Genomic DNA, 25,800 nt, shown 5'->3' with positions numbered 1-25,800 from the left:
GACTCTGAGTACATAACCTTACCTCTCGGATCGTCTATTTCCTCAGGAGCCCCAGGAAGAGTGGATGAGACCATGCAGTGAGGGCGCCTGGCTAGCCCCGGCACATGAGCACTTGTTACCACTACTGTCCATCATTATTACAAACAAGAAGAAAAGAGGACTGCTGCCATCATAAGGATATTTCTCCAAGCTGACATTATGTATTTCCCGTGGGATCAGATCAACTTAACTCCCTCCCACACCTAAAGAAGGTATCCTTTAAAATGGTAATAACCATCAACAACACACGTTCACATTTCACATCCTCATGTTTCCATTCAGAAATGGTAAGAAGGCTAAAGTAACATGGTGGCCACATTGGGTCAGAATTTCAATTTCTACATTTACAGTCTGAGTGCTGGGGAGTCATATGGAGACTTGACCCCGGAAGAAAGTGCACTCTTGGGTGAGTTAGTGGGTGAGGGAAGATAAACAACCAAAAAGTAAGCAGAGCTGCTTTGGATGAGCTGTTACTATGTACTAAAAGCTTCATGCTGAGCTGAGTGCCTTCCACATATTATCTCAGTGAATTCCCAGAATAATTTACACAGTAGGAGTATCCACACTGATTCATCACGTACACACTGAAGACCTTTCATCCAGCACATGTGGAGGCTCCTCGAGGGGACTCGGGGTGAAGACAGACTTGGTCTCTGCCCCCTTGGGTCTTACAGTCAAACTCTAGTTGAAGTGTGGTCATTACTGCAGTAAATGAAGCACAGTCCATTATCTCTGCCTCAGGGGATCAAGAGGAAGTTTCTCGAGTAGGAGACATTTCTCTCAGGGTCTGGGGAGCCTGCCAGGCAAAGGGAATGAGGGCATGTCCACATGGAGCAAAGGCATCTGAGTTCATGGCCCCGCTGGGGATTGGCAGGCGGGAGTTGCAGCTGTAGGACAATGAGTGTGGGGGAGTGAGTGGAGAAACCCAGGTGGGGCCAGACCACGTAAGGCACTGATGGGTTCCGTCAGGGAGGCCATGGGCTCCATACTCCACAGAAGGCTGTTCAGATGGAGAAGCAGGTGGTGAGGGTTCCATTTGGGGGGCATCACTGACAACCGCGTGGAAGAGAGAAATGCCCAGAGGCAGGGAGGCCACTAAAAGGCTAACTCAGTTATCCAGGCGAAAAGGCTGGCAAGTGCAGAGCTCAGCAGCCCCATGCTGGCAGGCGGTCAAGCCTGGTGGTCAAGCATATGAGTCCTGAAGCCACAGTGCCTAGTTTCAAACCGCAGCTCCTGCATTCCCAGCTGGGCCACTCTGACTTCACAGTGCCAGCTATCTGGTTCATTGTAAGTCCTAACAATGGTTAAACTCCCAGGAGGTAAAGTGGGCACAGATTAGTTCCTGGGGGAAAAGCAAGAGAAAAAGAAGTCTGATGACTGCAAAGCTTCTAGCTTGGGTATCCTTGGCTGTTGGTGAGTCCACTGACAAAGCTATGGAACACAAGAGAGCAAATGGAATGGAGGAAGGGAGATGATAGCATCATGAGGTCCTGCTAACTTATAGCTAACACAAGTGGAGATGCCCATCAGGGATTTGAGCAGAAATCTAGAAATCAGCAGAGAGGTGGGACCGAGAGCTATATATTTGGGAGGTGTTGGCATAAATGGCTGCTGGAGGCCTTGGGAGTAGATGAGATTACCCAAGGGGCTCAGTAGAAAAAGAAGGCAAACAGGCTGGAGACGGGGCTCTAACATTTCAGATGTTTTAAGGTCAATTGTATATGCCCTGAGAAGTCCCTGTGTTCACCACTAGGAAAACGTTTGTAGGAGGCATAGAAATAGCACAGCATTAAGCCATAAGGGAGTGACTAACCTGGAAACGTGATGCTTTGGGGTAGGATGGTCAGAGGGGGCTCATAGACCAAAAGTCTGTAATCGCAGGTGTCTGGATTCTCAGGCTACACAGACAATTCCCTAAGGAATGTCCTGCTTTATCTGCCTCCCAAATCTGTGTTGAAAGGTATTAAACTGGGGTGATGGAGTACATCCTGGCAGAGGCTATGTGGGGAAAGCAGAGATCACTCTAGGAAAGAAAACGTCTTTTAAAAAAACAACCCTGTCTGCCCCCACCAAAAAGAAGAAAGAAAAGAAAGAAAGAAAGGAAGGGAAGGAAAGGAAAGAAGAGAGGGAGGGAGGGAAGGAGGGAAAGAAAAAAAAAAGACAGTGAGAAAGAGAGAAAGAAACAAAAGAAAGAGAAAGAAAAAGAGAAAAAGAAAAACAAGAAAGAAAAGAAAAAAAAAGAAAAGGGGAAGGAAGGGAAGAGAAGGAGAGGAGAGAAAGAGGGAAAGAGAGGAAGGAAGGAGGGAAGAAAGGAAGAAAGGAAGGAAGGGAGGGAGGGAGACAGGCAGGGAGGGAGGCAGGCAGGGAGACAGGCAGGGAGGCAGGCAGGGAGGCAGGCCTGCCCCAGCCTGTTTCCTTGAATTCCCATTTATTAGCTGAGTAAGTGGCCAACACACCTTGGGACTTAGGATATTGCTCATCTGGTGAATATTTACTTAAAAATTGCCATACTAGGGGGTGAGGAGCACAGAACAAAGGGGAAATACTGTGTTTCTTTCCCTTAGGCAGTTTAACATCTACGTAGTAAAGATTAAACAAACTCTGGGGTCAGCAAACATTTTTCCAAAGGGCCAAATGGTAAACATTTCACACGCTGAGGGTCATCACAGTCTGTCACAACTACTCAACTCTGCCCTTGAAGCAGGAAAGCAGTTAGGACAATCCCAAAGGAAAAACTGTAGCTATGCACCAATAAAACTTTATCTACAAACACAGGCGGCTATCTGGATTTTTCCCATGGGCTACCATTTACTAATCCCTGAACCTCCAGAGGAGGACTGACCAATCCTCTCCCTGGCAGTTCCCAAGAGGCATCTCATACTCAGAAGTCACTAGAGAAAGTTAGGAAGAACATAGACCTCTTGCTAGACCTGAAGGAAGATAAAGAAATAATAATATCTGGACCTGTGAGGATTCAGTGGGATAAAACGAATTGATGGCTTTACAAAAATTTCCAGGTCTTCTCTGTCATTTTTCTCTGCACTTTTAGTAAAATTTTAGAGACCGTGGAAAACCTGAGCTGAAGACATCTCCTCTTAGAGACAAATTCTTAGCCGCGCGCGGTCACTCATGCCTGTAATCCCAGCACTTTGGGAGGCTGAGGCAGGTGGATCACCTGAGGTCTGGAGCTCAAGACCAGCCTGGCCAACATGTAGAAACCCCATCTCTACTAAAAATACAAAAAATTAGCTGGGCATGGGGGCAGGCACCTGTAGTCCTAGCTACTCAGGAGGCTGAGACAGGAGAATTGCTTGAACCCATGAGGCAGAGGTTGCAGTGAGCTGAGATCGCACCACTGCACTCCAGCCTGGGCAACACAGTGAGACTCTGTCTCAAACAAGCAAACAAGAAACAAATTCCTGCTTCTAGCTTTCGCAGGAAGGAAGGAGATTAACATTCTGCTTCCAAAGATCTTCCCCTCCCCCTTCCCCTCAATAGTTGCAGTCCTGTCATGGAAGGCCAGACAAGCAGATGTATGTCACTGTCCACTTCTGTCCATATTGTTGGTTCTGCTACTCAGGAAAGAAGAAAAATCATGCTGGGTCTCCAGCTCCTCTGGAAGCATGAACCAGGATGCACATTCTCCCCTGGGACCACCTCAAAGGGATTGTACCTCTTATAACTAACCTGGAAGGACTCACGGATGAATGATGCTGACAATTCTTGCCGTAATTTCTTGCCCCGAACTGGGAAACTGAATGCCAGTAGGTGCATGCATTACCTCGTATCTGCCATCACTTGGAGAGCTGCGCTAAGGATGACCAGGGCAGAGCTGTGGGAACTGCTATCTTCTTCTGCAGGAGAGCTCACTCAAGTCTGATATGCCTAAGAATGCAATGACTTTTGAATTTTGAGTTTCTCCCTGAAGACCTGGATTTAAACCAAAAATCCTCAAGGATTCTTGTTCAATAACAGTCCAGTTTCCTGGGAATGGTGAAGAAGGGTGTGACGTGTTCAGGTCGAAGGCAAAGAAAGCAGGAGGGAAGGAAGGGAAGGAGGGAAAGAAAGGAAAGGAAAAAAGGACAGACAAGACAATGGCCTGGGCCAGGAAGCACTTCAAACCACAAAGAAGTGAGTAGATTGCTGTTTTTCTTTCTGCTTCATCCCAGAATGTCTCTCGTTACTTTTAATGGCAAAAACTGCAATTACTTTTGCACCAACCTAAATAACCTGTACCCCAGGCAATGAAATTTCTCAATGTCCTGGAGTTCTAAAAGCATTTTTAATATACAGTCAGAGGGACTTGGGTCAATTGAGTGTGAAAATAACATAAAACAGTGCGTCCCCCAGGCCCGCTGGATGATAAACCACTATGCAAAAATGGAAAATATCAGAAGTAGGATTTTAGACAGAAAACAACTTTCATAAAATACAGCATGTATTTAAAATAAATAAAAATATTATTAATTAGAGCCGAGCATGGTGGCCAGCACCTATAGTCCCAGCTACTCAGGAGGCTGAGGCAGGAGGATTGCTTGAGCTCAGGAGTTCAAGTCTAGCCTCAGCAACATAGCAAGACCCCATCTCTTAAAAATATATACGAACAAATAAAAATAAGAACATCATCTTGAGATCTTTGTATTGGCCGGATGCCGCATGAGGTGCTTTCTATAAATAGTTTATGAAACCATCTCAGGAGTTCTCTGAGGTGGGAACGGTTACCATCCTGTTCTCCAAGTCAGGAACCAGTGGGATGGATGAGGTGGACTTCGCCAGGAGTCCTGATGTGGGCATGTAGGAGGCAGGGCTTGAGCCCAGGCTGTACCCACACCACAAAATCAGCAGCTCTGGCAGCAGCTCTACATGTCTACCGGACCACACATTTTACCCCCATGTTCTTTGCAACTCCATAAGGAAGGGACTAGGCTTTTCCAACCCTCATTTTGCAGATGAGGAAACTGAGTTTCAAAGTTGCTCTAACAAACCCCAAGGTCACTCAAGGCTGGCAGGGGCAGAGCTAGAATTCCAGCACAAATATTGTGGTCTAAAGGCCATGCTCCTGTATGTGATAGGCTCTCTCCTTCCAGGGGTTCCTCCCTGAGTCCCCAACTTTACTCCACCATTTCTCAAAGGAGCCCAGCTGGTCCTTAAGCCAAACTGGGACAGCTTTGCTGACCCCTCACAGCTTCAGCGGAAGGGCAGGGTCTCTGGGGACGCCTACTGGCGACAAGTCACTGCCTCCCTCTTTCTTTAATGCCAACAGCTCTCGAACCCCTCACATGCAGGAGGAGAGCTGCCCTGACTCCACTGCTGGCTCCACTCCTTTCCCACATGGATAAAACTGAGGTTAGAAAACACCGCTCAGAAGTGACTCATTCCTGACTTCCCTGCCAAAAACAACACCCATTTACGTAACTTGCTCACACACCAATCTTTTCCTCCTCCTCAGGGTGACTGCCCTGTCAAACCAAGGCTGATCTTCCTCACAAACTGGCCTTCCGTTTCCAGCAGAAGCAAATCAAATTGCCCTTTCCACCCTCATCTCTCTGCTAACTGGGGTCAGAGGTAGCCCAACCAACGTGTCCCTCCCACACTGTGTTGCAGTGACTTCTGGAAGGGATGTGAGATTTCCTATCTAACACTGGTTCTTGGGCTGATTTCTTAAGCCAACCTCAAAAAAAAAAAAAAAAAGAGTGTGGTGTAGGAAAGGCCTCATGAACCAGGGATCACTCTCTCTGCTGAATTCGCAGGCCAGTTTCCTGACGGAGCACTTCTCACATTTTCCATCTCTAGCTGCTTACGTGCAGAAAAGAAAACCCTTTCTGGGTGTGTCTGTAGACTAGACTTTGGCATAGGAATAGACGTGGGCAGCCATTTGATACATGAAATTCCCGGTGCTTCTGAAACCAGAAGTAATTAGTCCAAAAAAATGTTTAACCATCTATCCCCATAATGTGCTAGGAGGTTCTCTATGGTCACGTCAGCATACATATCCCAAAACATCTGTATTGGCTTAATAAAATAAAAATAAAAAACGAGGTATGTCCAAAGATAGCCTCTCCTACTCTTCATTCCAGGTAAGGACAGCCCCTGTCCTTCTGTAAGGAAGAGGAAGCGAAGGGAACTTCCCCCAGACACTGGTGGGAACATCTTAGGAGGAAGGAACACAGAAATTGGCAAGGACTCGAAGGACGGATATGAAAGTGCCGTGAGCCCTGCTGAGCCCCGTGTGTGCCAAAAATTAATTCATAAGCAAATGCTTATTTTATAGTTTTCCACTTGCTACAAAACATCAAGCCACAAGGAAATATTTCTTCTGGGGGCTGGCAGGAAGCGGGTGGCACCAGAGTGGGGAGAAAGAAAGCAGGAAGTTCTCTTCAAGACAAGCGTGATCCTATCACCTGACAACGTGTCACTCGTTTCTGGAAAATCCATGGGCTGTGGTACTGTCTCCTTGTTCCCACAAGCAGAGGATTCAATGTGAACCCTGCTCTGATGGCAGCCAGGTAGAAGTCTGGGAGTCACGATCTATCCTCAGATGTTATCACCATTGCAGGAGCCGGGACAGGGAGAGTAGATGCTGGGAGACCTGGGGACACCATCCCTGGGAGCCCATTACACCAGACCGGGAATTAACCTGTATTTGGCGTCCAGGCATTTCAGGGCTTTAGGTGATGTTGTGATGGATGACAGGGTTTCATAATAACGGAGCAAACTCTCCATGAGAGTGCCTAGCAAGCACTGTATGTCGCTATTTGTGGATTCCCATAAATTGAATCCTCTAGGGTCTGGACAATGAAATCTAGAATTTCTGGAGTGCTGTGATTCTCAGTGAGCTTATCCTAAGGCAGGACTGAATTTTCATACAACATCCAAAAGGAGAAAGACAGAGTCGACACTTTTGCAAAGAAGGGATTTAGTATGAAGGGAGATCCAAACTCCTCAACTGCAGAGACAACGGTGTCTCCCTTTCCTGTAGCTGTAGCATCCAGCTTGGGGGCCTGGCTGACCCATGGTAGGTGCTCAATCGATTATAATGGGGGTGGTGATGAGGGACCCAGTCCCCAAAGGTGGTCTCCAACAATTCTCTCTTTTCATACACATACCCTCCTCACAACAAGAGATGGAGCTTTTCTCCCCACCTTTGAAATGGGGCTGGCCTCATGTCTGGCTTTGACCAATAGAATGTGGTAGAAGTGACATTCTAGGAATTCTAAACTCAGGCTTTGAAAGGGCTAGTAGCTTCCACTTCCTGCTTCTTGAAACACTGCTTCTCAGAACCCAGTCACCATGTTCTAAGAAGCCCAAACCACACAGAGAACCAAGGCACTCCAGTCAGTCAGTACCCCCAGCTGAGCTCCCAGCAAAGGACCAGCACCAACGGCCACAGTCATACAAGTGACCATGTAAGGTGTTCTAAGACCAGTCAACCTCCTGATGGTTGCAGACCCAGCCAAGATCACACAGAGCAAAAGAACCACCCCGCTGAGCCCAAGCTCACAGATTGATGCTAGGCGCCAAAATGGCCACTGCTTTAGGCTATGCAATTTTTAGGTTGTTACTCAGTGACAGATAACTACAGGTGGAGGTGGGAGGGACAAGAGGTACAGGATATTTTATCATGGGTTTTGTCCAGCTCTGGAGCTCTGAGTAAGTCATAACCTCCTTGAGTTTCTGTTTCCTTATCTCTATAATGGGGATAATGCAGGTCCGGCTTACCCACAGAGCAACTGGGAGACTCAAATGAGACACTGTGAACGAAAGGACTACATAAGCAGTAAATCGCCAAGCAAGATGAAACTGTATACTAGTCATATTTGTCTTTGCTACTGAGCTCTGAGCTCTGCAGCCACGAACCCATCCCCAAACCTCTTATGCCTCTGCCTTTGGAGATGACAATTATTTACCTTGTAAGAAGAAGCCAAGTCAGCCTCCTTCCTAAAGCACCTGACCTCCTACCTCAGATCATCCTGAAGAATGAAGCCATTAAGGGCAGTGAGGAATTTGGGGTGCCAGGTTGCCCCAGTTCAAATGTTGGCTCTGCTAGTTTTTTTATTTTTATTATTTTTATTTATTTATTTATTTATTTTTTGAGACAGAGTCTCACTTTGTCACCCAGGCTGGAGTGCAGTGACGCTATCTTGGCTCACTGCAAGCTCCACCTCCCGGGTTCACGCCATTCTCCTGTCTCAGCCTCCTGAGTAGCTGGGACTACAGGTGCCCGCCACCACGCCCAGTTAATTTTTTGTTTTCAGTAGAGACAGGGTTTCACCATGTTAGCCAGGATGGTCTCGATCTCCTGACCTCGTGATCCACCTGCCTCACCTCCCAAAGTGCTGGGATTACAGGCATGAGCCACCACGCCCGGCCAGCTCTGCTACTTAATGCTTGTATGATTTGGGGTAAGTTCCTTAACTCTTTTGAGTTTTGGTTTCCTCATCTATAAAGAGGGATAATCACGGTACTTTACTTCATAGGGAGGCTGTGAAGATTAAATGAGATGATACATAGAAAGTCCTTATGCATGATTCTTGGCACATAACAAGCACTTAATAAATGCTGGTTCTCATCATCATCATTATATGTTTTTTACTTTTTTAATTTATAAAATTATCATACAGCTAAATTGACTTTCTTTGGTGTACTGCTATATGAATCTTCACACACATGTGGATTCATGTGACTACTACTAAAAACAGAACACACAATGGTTCCATCACCCAAAATATGCCTCTGTGCTCTTCCTTTATAGTAAAATTCTCCCCTACTGCCTAGCCCTGGCAAATGCTAATGTGTTCTCCATCTTAAGAGTTCTGCCCCTTCAAAATGTCATAGAAATGGAACCACATAGTACGTCACCTTTTGAGACTGAGGTTTTTCACTCAGCATAATGCTTCTGAGAGACATCCAATGTCTTGCACTCATCAATATATTCCTTTTCATTGCTGACTACTATTCCATTGTATAGATGTATGGTGGTTTGTTTAATCAATATCGTTTTTAATAATTATTTTCACAAGCCAGGAAAGACTTAAGAAATAAGACCAGCTGACCATTGCCACTGGGTTCTAAGACTCCTTGGGGAAAACATCTAATGATTGTTGAAATGTCCTGACTCAAAGCTGCAGGGAAGCCGGGAGTCTGTTTATGCCTCACACATGCTAGACATGGAAACAGAAGCCCAGGGATAATTTCCTTCATCTCACACAAAAGTGGACTTGAAAGCAGGTCTCACTTTTCTTCTCCATGTGAAACATGTTCAGAATCCTGAGGGGAGGTGCTGCTAAACATAAGGGCTCTTTTGCAGGCCTGTCCTCGGACAGGCAATACAGTTGTCCCTCGATATCTGTGAAAGACTGGTTCCAGGACCTCTGCAGATGCCAAAATCCAAGGATGCTCTCTTATGTAAAATGGTGTAGTATTTACATATAACCTAGGCACATCCTCGTGTATACTTTGAATCACCTCTAGATTACTTACAATGCCCAACACAATGTAATGTACCATGGTTTGTCTAATCACCATTATTTTTAATAATTATTTTCACAAGCCAGGGAAGTCTTCAGAAATGGAATCAGCTGACCATCACCACTGGGTTCTAAGACTCCCTGGGGGAAAATATCTAATGATCACTGAAATGTCCTGCTTCACAGCTGCAGGGAATCTGGGAGTCCATTTATGCCTTATACTTTACAGACATGGGAACGGAAAGCCCAGGGATGGGAAATACTTGTTAATGCTTCATTTTAAAATATATGTATTATCTTTTTACAGCTGAATTATTATTTTTATTGTTTTTTTCCCTAAATATTTTATTTTATTATTTATTTTTTTGAGACAGAATCTTGCTCGTCGCCCAGGTTGGAGTACAGTGGCACAATCTTGGCTCACTGCAACTTTCCCCACCTCCTGAGTTCAAGCAATTCTGGTGCCTCAGCCTTCTGAGTAGCTGCAATTACAGTCGTGCACCATCACACCCAGCTAATTTTTGTATTTTTAGTAGAATCGGGGTTTTGCCATGTTGGCCAGGCTGGTCTCGAACTCCTGGCCTCAAGTGATCCACCTGCCTTGGCTTCCCCAAGCTCTGGAATTATAGGTGTGAGCCACTGTGCCCAGTCTTCCCTCAATATTTTAAATCTGCAGATGGTTGAATCCACAGATGCAGAAGTGACAAACACAGAGGGCAGACTATACATTTCTGGAACCATGTAGGCCTGCCTGCCTCCCTGCAATTCCCCTTTCTACCACCTGTCATCAGGAAACACGGATCTCAAGAAGACCAGCTGACCACAGACCCATTTCCCTTCCTGAGACCCTCCATGGTACACTGAACAGGAAGTGACCGTGCTCCGCCAGCTCTGGCCAGTACCCACCGTGTCTTCAGTGGAGCACAGCATCTCAGCAATCATTAATTGCCGCATTGCGGTCTTAGCCCAAGTCAGGCTCACTTCCCAGCTGGCCACTTACTACTCTGAACCAACTCCTCAACAGCAAGACGAAACTCTGAATCACTCCTCCTGGGGCTTCAAGGTTCCTGTCCTTAACTGGCCCCAGACACAACCCTAGTTCCACATCATTTTCTCCAGAGAAAGAGAAGCTTGGGGCCAAGGGGTTCTGACAAGTCAAGTCTAGGCTAGAAGACATTTTCCTGGAACCATCGGCCTCCTATGAGACACGGGGTTAGACTGGGCCCCCCAGGGGTCACAGAAGCAGGAAGGAGAAAACAGCATGTGCGTGTGGCCCCTCGGGGCCACACCCTTCCATCCTGGCATGGGCCCACAGGCCCCCCGCACCACCCCTGAGTACCCCCAAGAGAAAACAGCCCCACTCCATACATGGCTGAACTGCTTTAACTCCATCATGGCATTTCATCTGGAGCCTGGGTGTATGAGTAATAAGTGTGTGAAAACATGAAACTAATATTCATAATTACCTTACAAGATAAAGAACTTGAAGGAAAAACAGCTTGTGTGTGCCTGGCCGTCACCATCAGGATGCTCCATGAGAAACATGGCATCTCACCAGAGCCACAGACATCGTCTGCCCAGAAGTCTCAGTGCAGCGGCCCTCAGCCCCCACCAGCCACTGTACTTCATTGTTAGTACTTAATTAATGGTGCCTTTGTGCTCCTGGTCATCCTGATGCCAAGCCCAGAGCCGACTGGGACCTCTGACTTCTCTCCCATGTCTAATCAGGTGCCATTTCAGCCAACATTTGCCAAGTATCAGCAGGTCCAGGCCTGGGCCTGGTGCAGGGAGTGACAGGGTTTCTATTCATGATATCCTGTCCCTCACCCACACCCCTTTAGTCCCAGCAAGGTTCAGACTCCCATTCCCTGCCCTCCTTTATTTGCTGATTGACACATAACATAGCTACAGTAAAGCACACCAATTTTAAGCATGTGGCTCAACTGAGTTGTTGTTTTTTTCTTTTTTAAACTTTTATTTAAATTCAGGGGTGCAATTGCAGGTTACATAGGTAAGCTTGTGTCACGGGGGTTTATCATATAGATTGCTTCACCACTCTGGTATTAAACCTAGTACCCATTAGTTATTTTTTCCATCCTCTCCCTCCTCATCACCTCCACCTTTCGAAAGGCCCCAGTGGGTGTTGTTCCCCCTCTGTGTCCATGTGTTGCCATCATGTAGCTCCCACTTATAACCGAGAACGTGCGGTATTTGATTTTCTGTTTCTGTGTGATTTTGCTAAGGATAATGGCCTCCAGCTCCATCCGTGTCCCAGCAAAGGACATGATCACTGAGTTTTAAACATGTGCACACTCATGTAACCACCACCTAAACAAACGGTCAAATATGTTGCCAGCACCCAGAGAGCTCTCTTGTGCCATTATGAGAAAACATCCTGTCCCAAGTTATGACCTCTTTTATCAGAGATTTAAGTTCAGGTTCTCATCAGCTTCCATAAATTACTGCCCATTAACTTTTTAATTCTTAGATTACCTCCTCGGGACCCTGCTTTCCTCAGTTTACCTGTCCTATACTGCCAGGTGTATAGTCCTCCATTACAGCTCCAAAGCCCCTTGGATGGCTGCACTGCTGCTGCATACAAACCCCAATTCCAAATGCAAAATCCAAGGCCCTTCACTTCTACATAGCACTCCTCGGTCTCAAAGACCTAACCCCTGTTCTGGAAACCCAACTGCTGCTCTCACACCTCTGGGCCTTCTCTTCCATGGAATATGACAAAGATTCCTCATGCCCCAGGTCCATGCCCAATTTCCCCCTTTCAGTCCTATGTCCATCCTTGAAAGCCTATTTCATCCACAGACCTTCTGCAAACTCCCCAGAGAAATGCTGGTCCTTCTTCCTTGATGGTTCCCCAGCATCACTTATACTTCTTGGAGGGCACTAAATGTCATCCTTGAGACATAGCTTCCTATGTGCACATCTACGTCTTGAAGACTGGGATTCTGGGATTTCTCAAACTAGTAAAGCTTTAAAATTTCGGGAAGGGAAGGAATAACAACCTCGAGTTTCCAACTTCTAATTTGGCCAACAGAAAAAAAAAAATCTATGATCCATAATCAACACCATTTCATTAAAGAAGACACTGTGGCTAAGAATAAAGGTTGGAGAGATATAATCTCAGAATAAAATGACCAGGTCTTCAAACTGAATACATTGGTTTATGAAAAATTCACCACATTGTCCTCATTTTCCACACTTGACTATGCCTGGAGAAAATTCTCATAGACGAATTGGCTCCCATGTCTGGAAACCATTGTCCCATCGCCCCTGGTATAGCTGCACATACACAGAAAGGGCTCAGTGAGTATTCAGTTCAACTGCTCTGATCACAGGAAATCATGTGGTTCTAAGACAAGGAGCATTTCAGCTCTGCTTCCATCCCAACACAGGAGCCCAGAAAACAGCAGTGGCTGGGCAACATTCCAGTGATGAGAAGCACTGCAGGACCCACCCACACACACATGACAAAATAAAAAGCACTCCCAATATGTATGACTTGTGCCCATGTAACAACTTAGACAAGCAGTGGGCCTTGCCATTGGCCCAGGTGCCTAACTCATTGCCACAAACCCCAACCTGGTGCAATGCATGATAATGAACTTCACAAGTGTATGCTGGGGCAAGCGGGGATTGGAAGGCGGAATAAAAGGGCCACCACAGTTGGCTGCATAGGTTGTGCCAAGGCACAAGGTGCTGGCTGGGGGAGCAAGCAGGGACTGAAATCTCACCTGTGCTGCACCTGCCAAGCCAGGCACCCTGGCCCAGGGCACAGTGACTCACAGGAAGAAACGCCCTCTTCAAAGTTGCACAAAGAACCAAGACTTCATTAACCGAGACTCTCAATTTCAATTCAAGGCCAAGAATATGTCAGGTCAAATATATATGTCAGGATGAATTTTATGGTATGTGGATTGTATCTCTATAAAGCTTTTATCAAAATATATATGTGTGTGTATGTGTACACAAGTCTGCACACAGATACACATCCAAAAAAAACCTCTTATTCAGGGAGCTAACAAAGAAGGAAGAGTGCATAAAGGAGGTATTAAAAATATTTAAAGGACTCATATATAGAAGTTATGTTATTTAGGTATTATTAAAATTCATGTTCTAAGATGACTGTTGTGGAAGAAAAAATTATGAAAATTGTTTTTTTAAGGACATCTATAAAAAGTGAACTAGAAATAGAATTTGAGTTTTTATTATTAGTTTTAAATATATATCATATCTACCTTTCAAAAAGTCATCTATTCATTTCTGACTAACATAGCCTGGTGTCTCTATTATTTCAAATTGGTTTGGTTTTATTACACTTTCAGTTAAAAGGTAGAGAAACTTCTAGTAAGCAACAGCTGCAGTATCTACAGATACATAAAAATTAAATCTTTTAAATAGCACACACAGTTCAAACTCTTTTGGTTATCCTGTGATGAGATCCCCTGCAATCTTGGATAAAAACTGTAAATAAACTTCATGCAATCATTTACTCATTCAACAAACATTTATGGAGTGTCCACTATGTCCTAGAACTTACGCCAATTTCTTTTGCATATTCTCAGTGTTTTATCAATTTTCAAATGTAACTCATGTTTTGGAATCAAGTCTGATTTACGACCAAATGATCACAACAGGATACCAGTAGAATTCATTTTTCAAAACAGAATTTTGTGCCCTCAGAATGAGCTGTCTCCCAAACAAGCCTTGGTACCACCCAGGCATCTGGCTCCCAGAACAGACTCTCCTCCTGCTCAGCAGGGATGCCACACCAGCAGCCAAGCTGCCTTCCTACCTGGATGGTGGTGTTGCCTCCTTCCAGAAGGGCAATAGCCAGGAGAATGCTTTCATGGAACACTCGGTCACTGGATGCGTTCATGATGAGGTCGATAACTAGATTGGAAGCCCCCTCCTTGTCAAGGTGACACTGAACCTCGGCCAGACTCATCTCACCCCTGCTCATAGAGCTGGATCCGGAACCTCCCCCTAGGAAGATGGAATTTTTTTTACTAAGCATAATCAGAACAGCTAATGTTTGCTGCATACTTACTACGCACCAACACTTTATGCACTAAATGTTTTACCCATGTTCATCTCTTTAACCCTTTTAACCCCACAAGGAAAGTACTGAGTATTAACACAGAGAGATGAAGATGCTTGTCCAAGGACACCAGCTTGTCAGCAGCAGAGATGGTGTTTGAATTCAGACAGGTAAGATGCAAAAAGAATGATACATTTTCAGCAACGGACCTAAAGCCAGCCAGCAAAGACTCTCCCTTCCATTAAACACAATGACTTGTGGCAGAGTTCAGAACTGGTTTCAGAAACAAACCAAAGTCAAACACTTCTTAGAACACTCTCAAGGAAGCTTAGCCTATAATGATCACTTTAGCTCTCTTTTTAACAAGCCCACCCTAACCCCCAACTTACTCTTTTCCATAATTTACCGGTTCATTCATTCAACAAATGTTTGCTCACTGCTTGGCATGGAGCCAAGAGCTGGGGATGAGGGAGTGAACAAAACAAAGTTCCTGTTCTCACTGCACTTCAGGGGAGGTGAGTATACTTAAGAAGAGAGGACCATCCATTTAGAATGGATTCTGACTGTGTTTGGAAGGTACATATTTAAGGACTTGCCTTGTATTACTATTGGCAATAACTAAAACATGAACGCACATGGAGAAATGGGCTGATCAGCTTCAAAAAGCAGGAAATTGTCTATCTGTCCTTTCATGCAGAACTCAATTCCAGTGTCACCTCCTTTATGCTGCTTGTCCTTGACTTGTCCTTATATCTATAGCACAAGGTAGAAATTGGGTTGCACATTCTCTCTGCTATAGCTTCTCAGAGCGGAGTCTGTCTTGCATTTCCAAATCCCTGTCATGATGCCTCCCAAGGGCTTCACATAATTGTTAAATGACCTCACTACAGAAAGTAAAGAGAATGGTTTTGAGAGATTATGTGAAGAGCCTCTGCATCGATTTTTGGACTTGAAAGGCCAAGTTCCCACCTCTCAGATGCCTTGAGAACTGCATCTTCATTGAGGCCGGCATAGCTCCATGAACTGGGCAGCTATGCTTCCAGTTTTCATTTAGGGAGAAATCCAAGCTTCCTCCTTAGCATGTGCTAGGACAAATTAAGTGTACACTGAGTATTTCTGTGCTATGCATGGAACCCACCAAGGATCTGAAGCTGCCCCACAGTCATCACCATGAGACAGGAAATCGGGCAACTCACATCTGTGCTTTGAGCACTGCCTAAAAACACAAACTCGGTAAGACTCACCTTTGAGTTCCATGTTTTTGTATCTTTTACTTGTAAGTGTGCTTAAACTGATTTAAAGTAAGCACTTTTGTACAGGGATGCTTTTTGTAAACTTCCATAGGAGTTTGTGGATGTACACGGCATGGGCATTAGAATTAGATATACCAGGCTGAAATTACAGACCAGCCACTGACAAGCTTCCATTTCCTCTGTGGAACTGGGATAGACTGTACCTATCACATGATGAGCAGCTGGGAGGAGAAAAGGAGATAAAGAATGCAATGCACTTAGGAAAGCCCCTGGCACTCAGTCAATGTATAATAAACGGCAGCTTTCACTATCCTGGGTGCCAATATCCTCATCATTTTACGGAAAGAGAAGAGTCCTAACAACCACAGGACAAAGTGCAATAAAATCAAATCCCTCAAATCATTCAAATATCACCAAGATGGTCACTGCATGGGAAGGAGGAGCAAAAGGCTTAGCCACTATCTAGCTGCAGGGAAATGCTAGTTTGCAGGAAAATATGTTTAGACATCAATTTGATGGTAGACCAAAGACAAAACAAGTCGCTAAAAAATACACTTGCAACACAAATTCATCTGTTGTTAGCGTTTCAACCTGTTAGGAGGAAACATGCAGCTATCATAGAACACACTTGATTCACACATGAAGCTAATTACACCACAAAGCCTACCTCCTCCCCCGGGCTTGCTGGGTCCTCCTGGTGACAGTGGGCCATTGCCAAAGCTGGTAAGGCTCTCTCTTCTTCCCGAAGGTCTGATGTTTCCATAGTAACGGTTGACCAGAATTTGCCTGAGCGCCTCACCCTTAATTCAAACAGGATAATAAAATCAGGTTCTGCATTTAATGCATAACTGAGTGACGAATATTCAAAACACACAGGGGTACTCAGTTATAATTGGCCCAGTTTCACTTGGCGAAAAATTAAATTATTAATAGAAGCATTTAGAAACTCTGAAGTTAACTTCAATATTTTCTCAGAAAACCAGATGTTTTTAAAAAAATGGTAGCAATCTAAAATATTGACTGAAGTACCCTCTCACACAATGATCAGACAGAACAGAAATTTTGAAGGACAACTAACAATAACAAACAAAAATCCCTTTGGGGTAAGTTGATAAAATTAAGACAAATTGAAAATGCTTACAGGTCAGCTTCCACATAGCAATATAAAAATGTTATTTCAAGTACAAGGTTTATTCCCAAGGTCCAAAAAAATATTAAGATTTCAGAGTAATAGAGTAAGATGATACAATAAGCCAAAAGTAAGCCTTTCTTACAAAAATAGTCAATGGGCCAAATGTTTTAAAAAACAAAAGACAAAAACAACAAAAACTTCATAATGCTATAGGAAATAAATTAGTGGCATGAGTGGTAGATATCAAATATATAAAAAAAACCAACATAGATAAAATGGCATTTTGTCTGGAATCTTCTTTAAAACAATACAGGAGAGAAGGGGAAGCAGCAAGGGATATAAGTGAGACAAGAGTGGGCATGAGTTGACAGTTGCTGTTGAAGCGGAGTTATACATGAGGGGTTTTGAAACCTTTCTGACTCCTTTTATACAGATTTCAACTTTTCTATAATAAAATTTGTTAAAAATATAAATATCAAAGAGTCCTGAACAGGGATATAGTAACTCTTTGTAATTACTCTAACCTAAAAAACCTCCATTGTTCAGTAATAATGGGGAATGCTGGCAAGCCGGTAACCAGAGGCAGCATGCATTCTGCATTCTCAGCTCTACATCTTCGGCCGTCCTTCTAAGGGGCCCCAAGATCACCTCCCAATCTGAAGGCTCTAAAAGTCAAAGGCTGTAAAAATTTTCCCTGGACTCTTTTCCAGTATGAAAGTAGCAAGGCATGGAGTTCCTCTGGTACATCATCAAGAGAGGTGAGGGAAAAGAAGTCTGGCCAAGAGGAAAAGTGTTGAAATGGAGCAGGTCTCTAAAACAGAGACTCAAGAGTTCTTTTGAAAAGACCTGCAACTGAACCATGAGTCAGTAGAATTTAAAATGATTTGTTAATAAGCTCTGAGAATAGGTCTGGAGATTTCAAGTGAGGCATTTGCAAAACAAGACGGGAGGGAGCAGACTGAAGCGGGGACCCTGGGAAATGGGAGGCACCCTGGGAGAAGTGGGGGACCAAGGAAGAAAGGAGATAGGCAGGAAACTCCTGGCTCCTGTCAATCATGAAAACCGCCGAAAGTCCCAGAAAAGGTTTATCTACTCTGTTAATTCATGCTGCTAATTAAAGATTCCAGGGACAGATTGGGATGGGATAAACAGGGGAGACGGGAGGGGACTGATTTTTAAATGAATGTGCAGAAAACAAAAAAATCCCAAATTTCCTCTTTCCATTCCACCCACAAATATGTTTCTCTTCATAGTTCGGCAAAGGAGGGTAACTTCTATCAGCTCATGAAACTCATTTCTCACTGGACCGACTGTAAATTCAGAATTCCAAGAGTGCTTCAAATGGGTAAGTTATTTGTGATATTTTAAGTACTTTTTAAATAAACTGCTCATAGGTGGGGAAGAAAGTTTCAGTGCAAGATTCTTTAATGACTTAGAAGACCCCATTCCGGAACAAAGATACAACTTTACTGGTATTCCAGTGTCAGGCACCAGTGTAAACACATGAGCACTCTCTGGAGAAGTCACTGGGAACACAGTGATTTAAAAGGCTGACTTCATAAAAGAAGCACAAGTTTTAAAGCTACATTCAAGAATGCCTATGATGAAAGAATTGAGGGCAAGAAAAGGTTGTCTCCATGTTGAATATGACAGATTAAATATGTTGAATATCATAGATTAAATATGTTGAATATCATAAATTAAATATGTTGAATATGATAGATTAAATATGATTTCCCTTTTTAAATATCATAATGAATCTATTTGATTCTCTTTCAATACGACACAGACTTTGAGCTCCAGCAACAGGAGTGATTGGCAGTTGACCATCCCAAGTCTCTAACTGGATCCCCTCTGGCACTGTGAGAACATTGTTTGAGTGCTAAATGGCTGGGCTGAGACCTGTAAGCTGCAGTCACAGAAGACAGCCAACGTAGCCATCGCAACAGGAATCTGAAAGTGCATAGGGTTGAGTGGTCAAGTCAAAGGCAGTATGGCTGTGACCAGTCAACAAACACACATCTCTTAAGGAGGTCTCAACTGGAGCCTGCGCACCACAATTCCACTTGGAGGTAGAATGACTTGCTTAGATTTTCAATTTCTGGTGGCGGCTTGTTTTTTCTCCCCCTCCTCATGGTTTTGAGGGTGAACAGCAAGACCCTGGTCAGTCTACAATCAAGCAAGCAGGAGGTGATGAAAGGAGCACGTGGACGCCAGGAACAGGAACTCCACATTTATGCAGCCTGGATGCCAAACTCAAGTTACAAAGGGATCTCACATTACCATTTTGTCTCTCCTTCAACAGAAAAACCCTAGCAGTTACCATAGCAACTGATGCATCAAATGGTACATTTTCCCCCATAAGAGAATATCATGAAATGTGCTCATTCTGGGGGAAAAAAAAAAAAAACACATTCCACCCCACAAACTTTTTTTTGCTTTTAATTATAAGGTTTCTGGCACATATTCATCTCACCTTCTCTACACTACACACACACACACACACAAAATTAAACTGCAAGGAAGAAAAACCAGAGAGCAAGGGTTTTTAAAAAAAAAAAAAAAAAAACAACAGATGAGATTCATTCCTTTTTTGAAAGAATAAAGACTGAGAATTATAGGTAAGGGGGATAGAAAGGAAAAATGGATAAGAATCATTAAAAGTTATGCAAATCCCTAGTGTGAAAACTCGGGTTCAAGGAAAATTCTGTTTTTCTGAGACAGTGGTTTAATTTAAGAAAAATTAAAATCTGCAGAGAAAAGCCTTCCTAATCATCTTGATATAAATTACTCAACAGCACTAAGCTGTTCACAATGTACCAGGCTGAGAAATCTGATTGCAGAGAAGGAAAAAAAAAAAAAATGACTTCTCAAATAACGTCACTTCTTCAGCTTTAACATTTGGCTGTGCAACCCTTTTTAAAAATAATACCAGTTTTTTTCCAGCAGTTTACACCTACAGTATGCAAACAAATATCAGATGTTTGTCTCAGTCAGAAATTCCCACACATTGTTACCTAAGACTGAGAAAAGAAAAAGTCATTTGTAATAAGTGTCACATTAAAACAATGAAAATTGGTAGATTAGTGATGTGGAGTAATGAAACCAAGCTCCTACCTGGTCACTCTACCAACATGTGTTCCACTGATATCAATTGAACTAAATAAGTGAAGGAACTGCGTGGGAAGAGAGCCAGTGTTGAACAAGGCACTAAGGAGTTAACATTGCCACACACAAAGGAGAGAGAGAACTGACCTTTTCCGTTTCCCAGGTTCCAGCCACTTAAAGATCATGTGCTTCAGGCAAGATCACCCTCTCATGTGAGCTGTGAGCCTCTCACACCTTAGTCAGCATGAGGGTAGCGCCTGGATTTTAACATACCTTCTTTCTCCTCTTGTTGTCTATAAAACCACCTCAATGTTTCAATCCACAAGGTATCTACAAGTTAATATCCCTTATCATATTCCAGTCACTGTGCTAAGTGCTTCATGTGCACAGCTCAGTGTCCTAAGGTATGGGGACTGTTGTCACTCCCATTTTACAGCAGAAGAAATTGAGGCATAGGGAGGTTAACTTGCTCAAAATCACACATCTAGTACCTGACAAAAGAAAACCCCAAAACTTGAACCTGTTTCTAATTACAAAGTTCACGGGCATAGGCAGCATTCAATACCAAGTCCTCTGAGAGCTTAGGACATGAGGGACAGCTGTGTGCATTTACCAGCTACTCCTAGGACCTAGGACAATTCTAAAGGGTAGGCAAGGATGGAAAATAGAAGAATGCAAGGTGCCTTGGGCCATGAAATGCAGGAGATACAGGAAGCTGGAGAAGAAGGACTATAGCATCACGTCCTGAATGCTGCTGAAATGCCAACTTCCTGGAGCTATTCTCCGGTCCTAGTCTGAGAAATCACAAAGTTGATGTCTCTATCAGAGCAAGAAAACAAAAGGGATTTAGGATGCAGTGGGACTGGGCAGGGGCCTGGGTGTGTGAGCAGAGTAAAGGTGCCTCTGGCTCTCCATTTATCTCAGGCATCAATTCTCCAAGACAGGTGGCAGGTGGGGAAGGTTAATGGGTACCCAAAAAAAAAAAAAAAAAAAAAGTTAAAAAATGAATAAGACCTGCTATTTCATAGCACAATAGGGTGACTACAGTCAACAATAACTTAATTGTACATTTTAAAGTAACTTAAAGAGTGTAACTGAATTGTTTGCAACTCAAAGGATAAATGCTGGAGGGGATGGATACCCCATTCTCCATGGTGAGTATTTCACATTGTGTGCCTCTGTCAAAACATCTCATGTACCCCATAAATACATATACCTACTATGTACCCACAAAAATAATAGAAAAATTCTCCTAGACACCAGTGATCATAGTTCCAAGACAGTCTTCAGAATGACAGGTCATTTTTGAACTCCATGACCTTAGACAAGATGTTGAACATCCCAGAATCTCAATGTCCTACTTGTGAAATGAGGATGAAGCCTGTGTCACCAGGACATCTGGTTATCTTCCCAAAAATGGGCAACATGAAAATCAGTGCTGTTGGCATGCTCATGGATATATACAACCTTCTAGAAACGGTTTGGCAAGGCACAATCAGCACCTTAAGAACACATCTACCCCTTGGCCAAGGGATTCCTCTTCTAGGAATTCATTCAAAGATGCACACATTCATTCATTTCTTCGTCAAAGGAAAAAAATGATGAACCACCTGTCAATTTGGGGAACTTCAGGCAGCTGTTAACTTTCAAAGATGTTCAAAACAAATGCTCAGATATGGTATTAAATGACAAAACAGGGTACAAAAGTTGTATACTTAGAATAATCCCAATGACAATGCAAATGTGCCTGTGTCTGTTGGCACATGTGCTCATGTGTATAAAAAAATGGGTAGAAGGAAATATTAAAACATTAGTGGGGCTGGGCGTGGTGGCACACACCTGTAATCCCAGCACTTTGGAAGGCCAAGGCAAGGGGATTGCTTGAGCCCAGGAGTTTGAGACCTGCCTGGGAAACACAGCAAGACTCTGTCTCCACAAAAATAATAAAAAAAAGAAAACTAGCTGGGCATGGTGCCTATGGTCCCAGCTACTTGGGAGTCTGAGGCAGGAGGATCTCTTGAGCCTAGGAGGTTGAGGCTGCAGTGAGCTGAGATCGTACCACTACATTCCAGCCTGAGCAACAGAGTAATATCTGTCTCTAAAAAGCCACCCAAATAACAAAAATATTAGTGGCTCTTGTGGCTAGGTAATATAATTATGAACTTTTTTCCATTATTATAATTATAAATTATCTATAATGGTCGTCAGCCATTACAGTTTTTCTTTTTTTTTTTTTTTTTAACATTTCACCTAAATAGAAAGCCACCACAGAAAGGAAAAAAGGACATGAAAAGCTTAACTGGTCATTATTGGGAGGCCAGCTGGTTACAGTGCTCTGATCAGGTAGACAATGGGCAGAACCACTATTTAGTTTCATTTATATACATGGCTGTGATTGCTCTTGAGTCAATTAGTGCTTTAACAATATCAGCAACAAAAGCTGCCTCTCAATCACAGTGTGTGGTTGATGGAGGCATGATGGTCATTGATCATTGGCTCCCAATACCCAAGACTCAAGACTACGTACCCTTTTATGGTCTTCCAGCTGCCGCAGGGGTGGACTTGGTTCAAGCTCCTGCTAGGCATGCAGAAATTCCATTTTAAGTACAACACTAAGGAAACACTACCATCTGCAGCATCAGTCACATATAAAATACGTTGAGGGTTCATATATAGACAAGAGTTACACAAAAGGAGAATAGGTCTGGATTTTTGTTTTTCCCCCGAATATCCATGCTTGATTACTTTAGATGCTGCTTAACGACTGTCCCATACCCCCGACCCTAGTGCACTGTTTAAAATGGGCAGACCTATGACCTTCTGGCCAACATAATTTATTGCAAAGACCATGAAGAAGAAGTTCTATATTATATGCTGTGACATTAACCCAAAAAGGGTTGTAATTCAAGACTCAATCGGGCAGGTCCTTAAGATTCATACATGCATCATTGCACAGCACATGCATAAGGACATCAAGACACACGCCTCTGAGCAGACACAGACATGGGACCATGGCTCTCTCCACCCCACGAGTGCACAAGTCTTGTAACACAACTGTTAACAGAATGAGGAGCTCCGATTAGGATATTAAACACTGATCATTAGAAAACACAGACACTGCAACTTCGCTATTCAATCATTTGTTCATGTTTCATTTTTAAGACTTCTTTCAAATGAAGTATACTTCATTCTAGCTTGAACTACTGTGATTTTGGAATAGTTTCTGAAATTAAATTTTGATACTTGGAAATATGTCTCCCCAAAAAGCTTCTCTGTGATCTTACACACCTTAGGAAATGTTAGTCTCTCATTTAGTGAGTTTAGTTAGTAGCAAGAAGGATAGATTTTTATTTTTATTTTTTAACTGCATCGTAGGCTGGGCGCAGAGGCTCATGCCTGTAATTCTAGCACTTTCAGAGGCTGAGGCGGGCGGATCACCTGAGGTCAGGAGTTTGAGACCAGGCTGGCCAACATGGGGAAACCCCATCTCTACTAAAAATACGAAAATTAGCCGAGCGTTATTGCACATGCCTGTAATCCCAGCTACTCAGGAGGCTGAGGCAGGAGATTCACTTGAACCCAGGAGGCAGAGGTTGCAGTGAGCCAAGGTTGTACCACTGCAGTCCAGCCTGGGAGACAGCAGGACTTTGTCTCAAAAAATAAAAAGATTTTAAAAGTGCATTACAAGTTTATTAGCAGCTTTTTCTACAGTTATAAATATTCTTTATTACTAATTTAGAATAACTTCAAAACTGCATCATCTCTGCACAGGACCCAAAGTCAATTTTCTATAACAGCAGAAACTGTTATACAAACATCCTCCCATGTCTCAACTAAACGTCTCATGATTAAGATGGTTCTGAGTGAGAACTTTCAAAGAACCATGTCCTGGCACCTGGAGGATGCTCAGTTTGGATCCAGCTCCTCAGGACTTTCTTTCTACACTGAGAGCCACATCCACGACAGCAATGATCTGTTTGCAGCCAGCCTAGAGACCTCCCTCCTACATCTACCACTGGGACAGACTTTTTGTCACAACAATTCAGACACCCAACCAGGACAACCGAGAGGCACCCATATTTGCTGGCACTGGCACTACAAATATAGGCAGGCAAACACACCTCGGTGGCGTTCTCAGAATCCGGAGCGGGAGGAAGCTAGTTGGGAGTAAAACGAAGTACGTTAGTCATGGCACTTGCATCTTGTGGGCCACAGAGAAGTCCAGAGACCAACACTCAAGGACAAAACATGGAAGGAAGGATCAGACATGAGGCAACGCTGCTGGATCACTGGCCGAAGTGGGCTTCGGCAATCAAAGTGACCAGATACCTTCAAATCAAACTGAATGTGGTTGTGCTGGAGGAGACAATTGACCTGCAATGGGGGAACACATTAAAAATAAGAATGAAACAAAAAAGTCTACCACTAACCAAGAAGGAATGATGCTTTAAAACAAAGCAAGTAAAAGGAAGAACCACAGCACAACCGTGTCTCGGTCCACAGAGACAGGGAAAGCAATAGTATGCGTGTCCATGGAGGCTCTCAGGGGAGCAGGGGTAGTGATGAAAGCAGGGGCCCAAGGCTTGGGAAAGTTCCGCATGTCACATGTCTCCTGTGGGTTTAGGCTTTCTCCCATGTCTGTCTGTTCTCCACAGCCTGTCCTACAGCAGGAAAGAAGACCTAGGCTCCAGCTTGGGCTTCGGGGCTGCAGCCTCCCTCCTCCCCAGTGTCTCTGGGAGAAACAACGTCTCCTGCACTCAGGGTGACTTTGGAGATGAGTTTCCCACCCCGTGCATTTCCCTTGGGGGCTTCATGGTCTGGGTTTCCTGCCCCATCCCAGCCATGCCACACAGATACCACCCTCCCCCTTGATTTCACAATTTCCAACCCATGGATGAGCAACAAAAGGATGCCTCGAAAGGACACGCAGGTGAGGGGGAAGGGGTGAGAGGGCATGCAGGGACTACACAAAGATATGCCTGGAGAAAAGCCTACCACTCCGTCTGCAGACAGTGCCGTGAATCTGCCCTCCAAAAGGACATGTGCCTGGAGCAGACAAGAGATGTCAGATGGAACTGCCAGACCCCACCTGGACATCTTGGGACCAAAGTCACACACCAGCAGTGTGACTGGTGTGCGGTGTAGTCTGAGGCCACGGGACAAACCCAAGGCTCATGCTGCAACTGTGTGACCTTGGCCTCTAACAGAGCTCCAGCACACTCATCTCAGGGCCAGAAGGTGGCTGTCGGGTGGCGGGCCAGGGCTGGTGTTGAAAGCATGAGAGCAGCGACACTGTGAAATCTGGTGGTGTCTTCATTCAGCTCCACACTACCCCTTTGGTAGTTTGATCACCAAGAGGGAAGAAAGCCTCTTAATATAGGGCTGCTATATTATGTAATCTAATGATTTGTCTTTTGTCTATTTCCCAATAGAGAAAATGAAAGAAAGATCCAGGGGATTAAACTACTTCGGCAAAGACAACAAGGGTTGCTCACTCAATTCTGGACAGATGACCTTTCATGCGTGAGCCCAACTCCGCTAATCTTAGGGAGAAAACTTGCCTCTGAAGCACGCAGCCTCCTGTTCGGGGTGGGGAGGGGTGGTGCCGGTGGTAGGAAGGACTTGAGTGGGGGAGGAAAGTAAAAGCAGAGCACAGGTAAAGGTATCTGCAAAATGATAGAAAGGTCACAATCCAAGAACGCATTTTTAACTCTACCCTTACATTCTGTACGCTAAAGAATTAAA

At 44.1% G+C, this 25,800-nt stretch overlaps 1 protein-coding gene and 1 long non-coding RNA gene across 12 annotated transcripts in view; one reads left to right on the top strand and one right to left on the bottom strand.

The window, feature by feature from the left end:
- Positions 1 to 25,800, bottom strand: part of ITPR1 (inositol 1,4,5-trisphosphate receptor type 1) — a 356,972-nt gene that overhangs the window by 102,145 nt on the left and 229,027 nt on the right. For 4 of the 11 annotated variants that reach the window (XM_033210504.1, XM_033210506.1, XM_033210507.1 and 1 more), the window contains 4 exons: positions 24,177 to 24,212; positions 22,583 to 22,633; positions 16,483 to 16,615; positions 14,317 to 14,507 (listed from right to left, as the gene is read on the bottom strand). In XM_033210504.1, the coding sequence (XP_033066395.1) occupies positions 14,317 to 14,507; positions 16,483 to 16,615; positions 22,583 to 22,633; positions 24,177 to 24,212 (411 nt within the window). The remainder of the gene's footprint in view (positions 1 to 14,316; positions 14,508 to 16,482; positions 16,616 to 22,582; positions 22,634 to 24,176; positions 24,213 to 25,800) is intronic. The other 7 variants (XM_033210510.1, XM_033210511.1, XM_033210512.1 and 4 more) reach the window with 2 other exon arrangements.
- On the top strand, positions 17,613 to 25,567 carry LOC117083174. Its single transcript, XR_004436981.1, has 3 exons — positions 17,613 to 17,705; positions 18,201 to 18,292; positions 25,488 to 25,567. It is a non-coding gene; the product is annotated as an uncharacterized LOC117083174 (long non-coding RNA).

The sequence above is a fragment of the Trachypithecus francoisi genome, unplaced genomic scaffold (assembly GCF_009764315.1).
Source record: "Trachypithecus francoisi isolate TF-2019V2 unplaced genomic scaffold, Tfra_2.0 Lachesis_group0, whole genome shotgun sequence".
Classification (NCBI taxonomy): Eukaryota; Metazoa; Chordata; class Mammalia; order Primates; family Cercopithecidae; genus Trachypithecus; species Trachypithecus francoisi.
The sequence above is the reverse complement of the archived record's forward strand: the minus strand, read 5'-3'. Positions and strand labels throughout refer to the sequence as shown.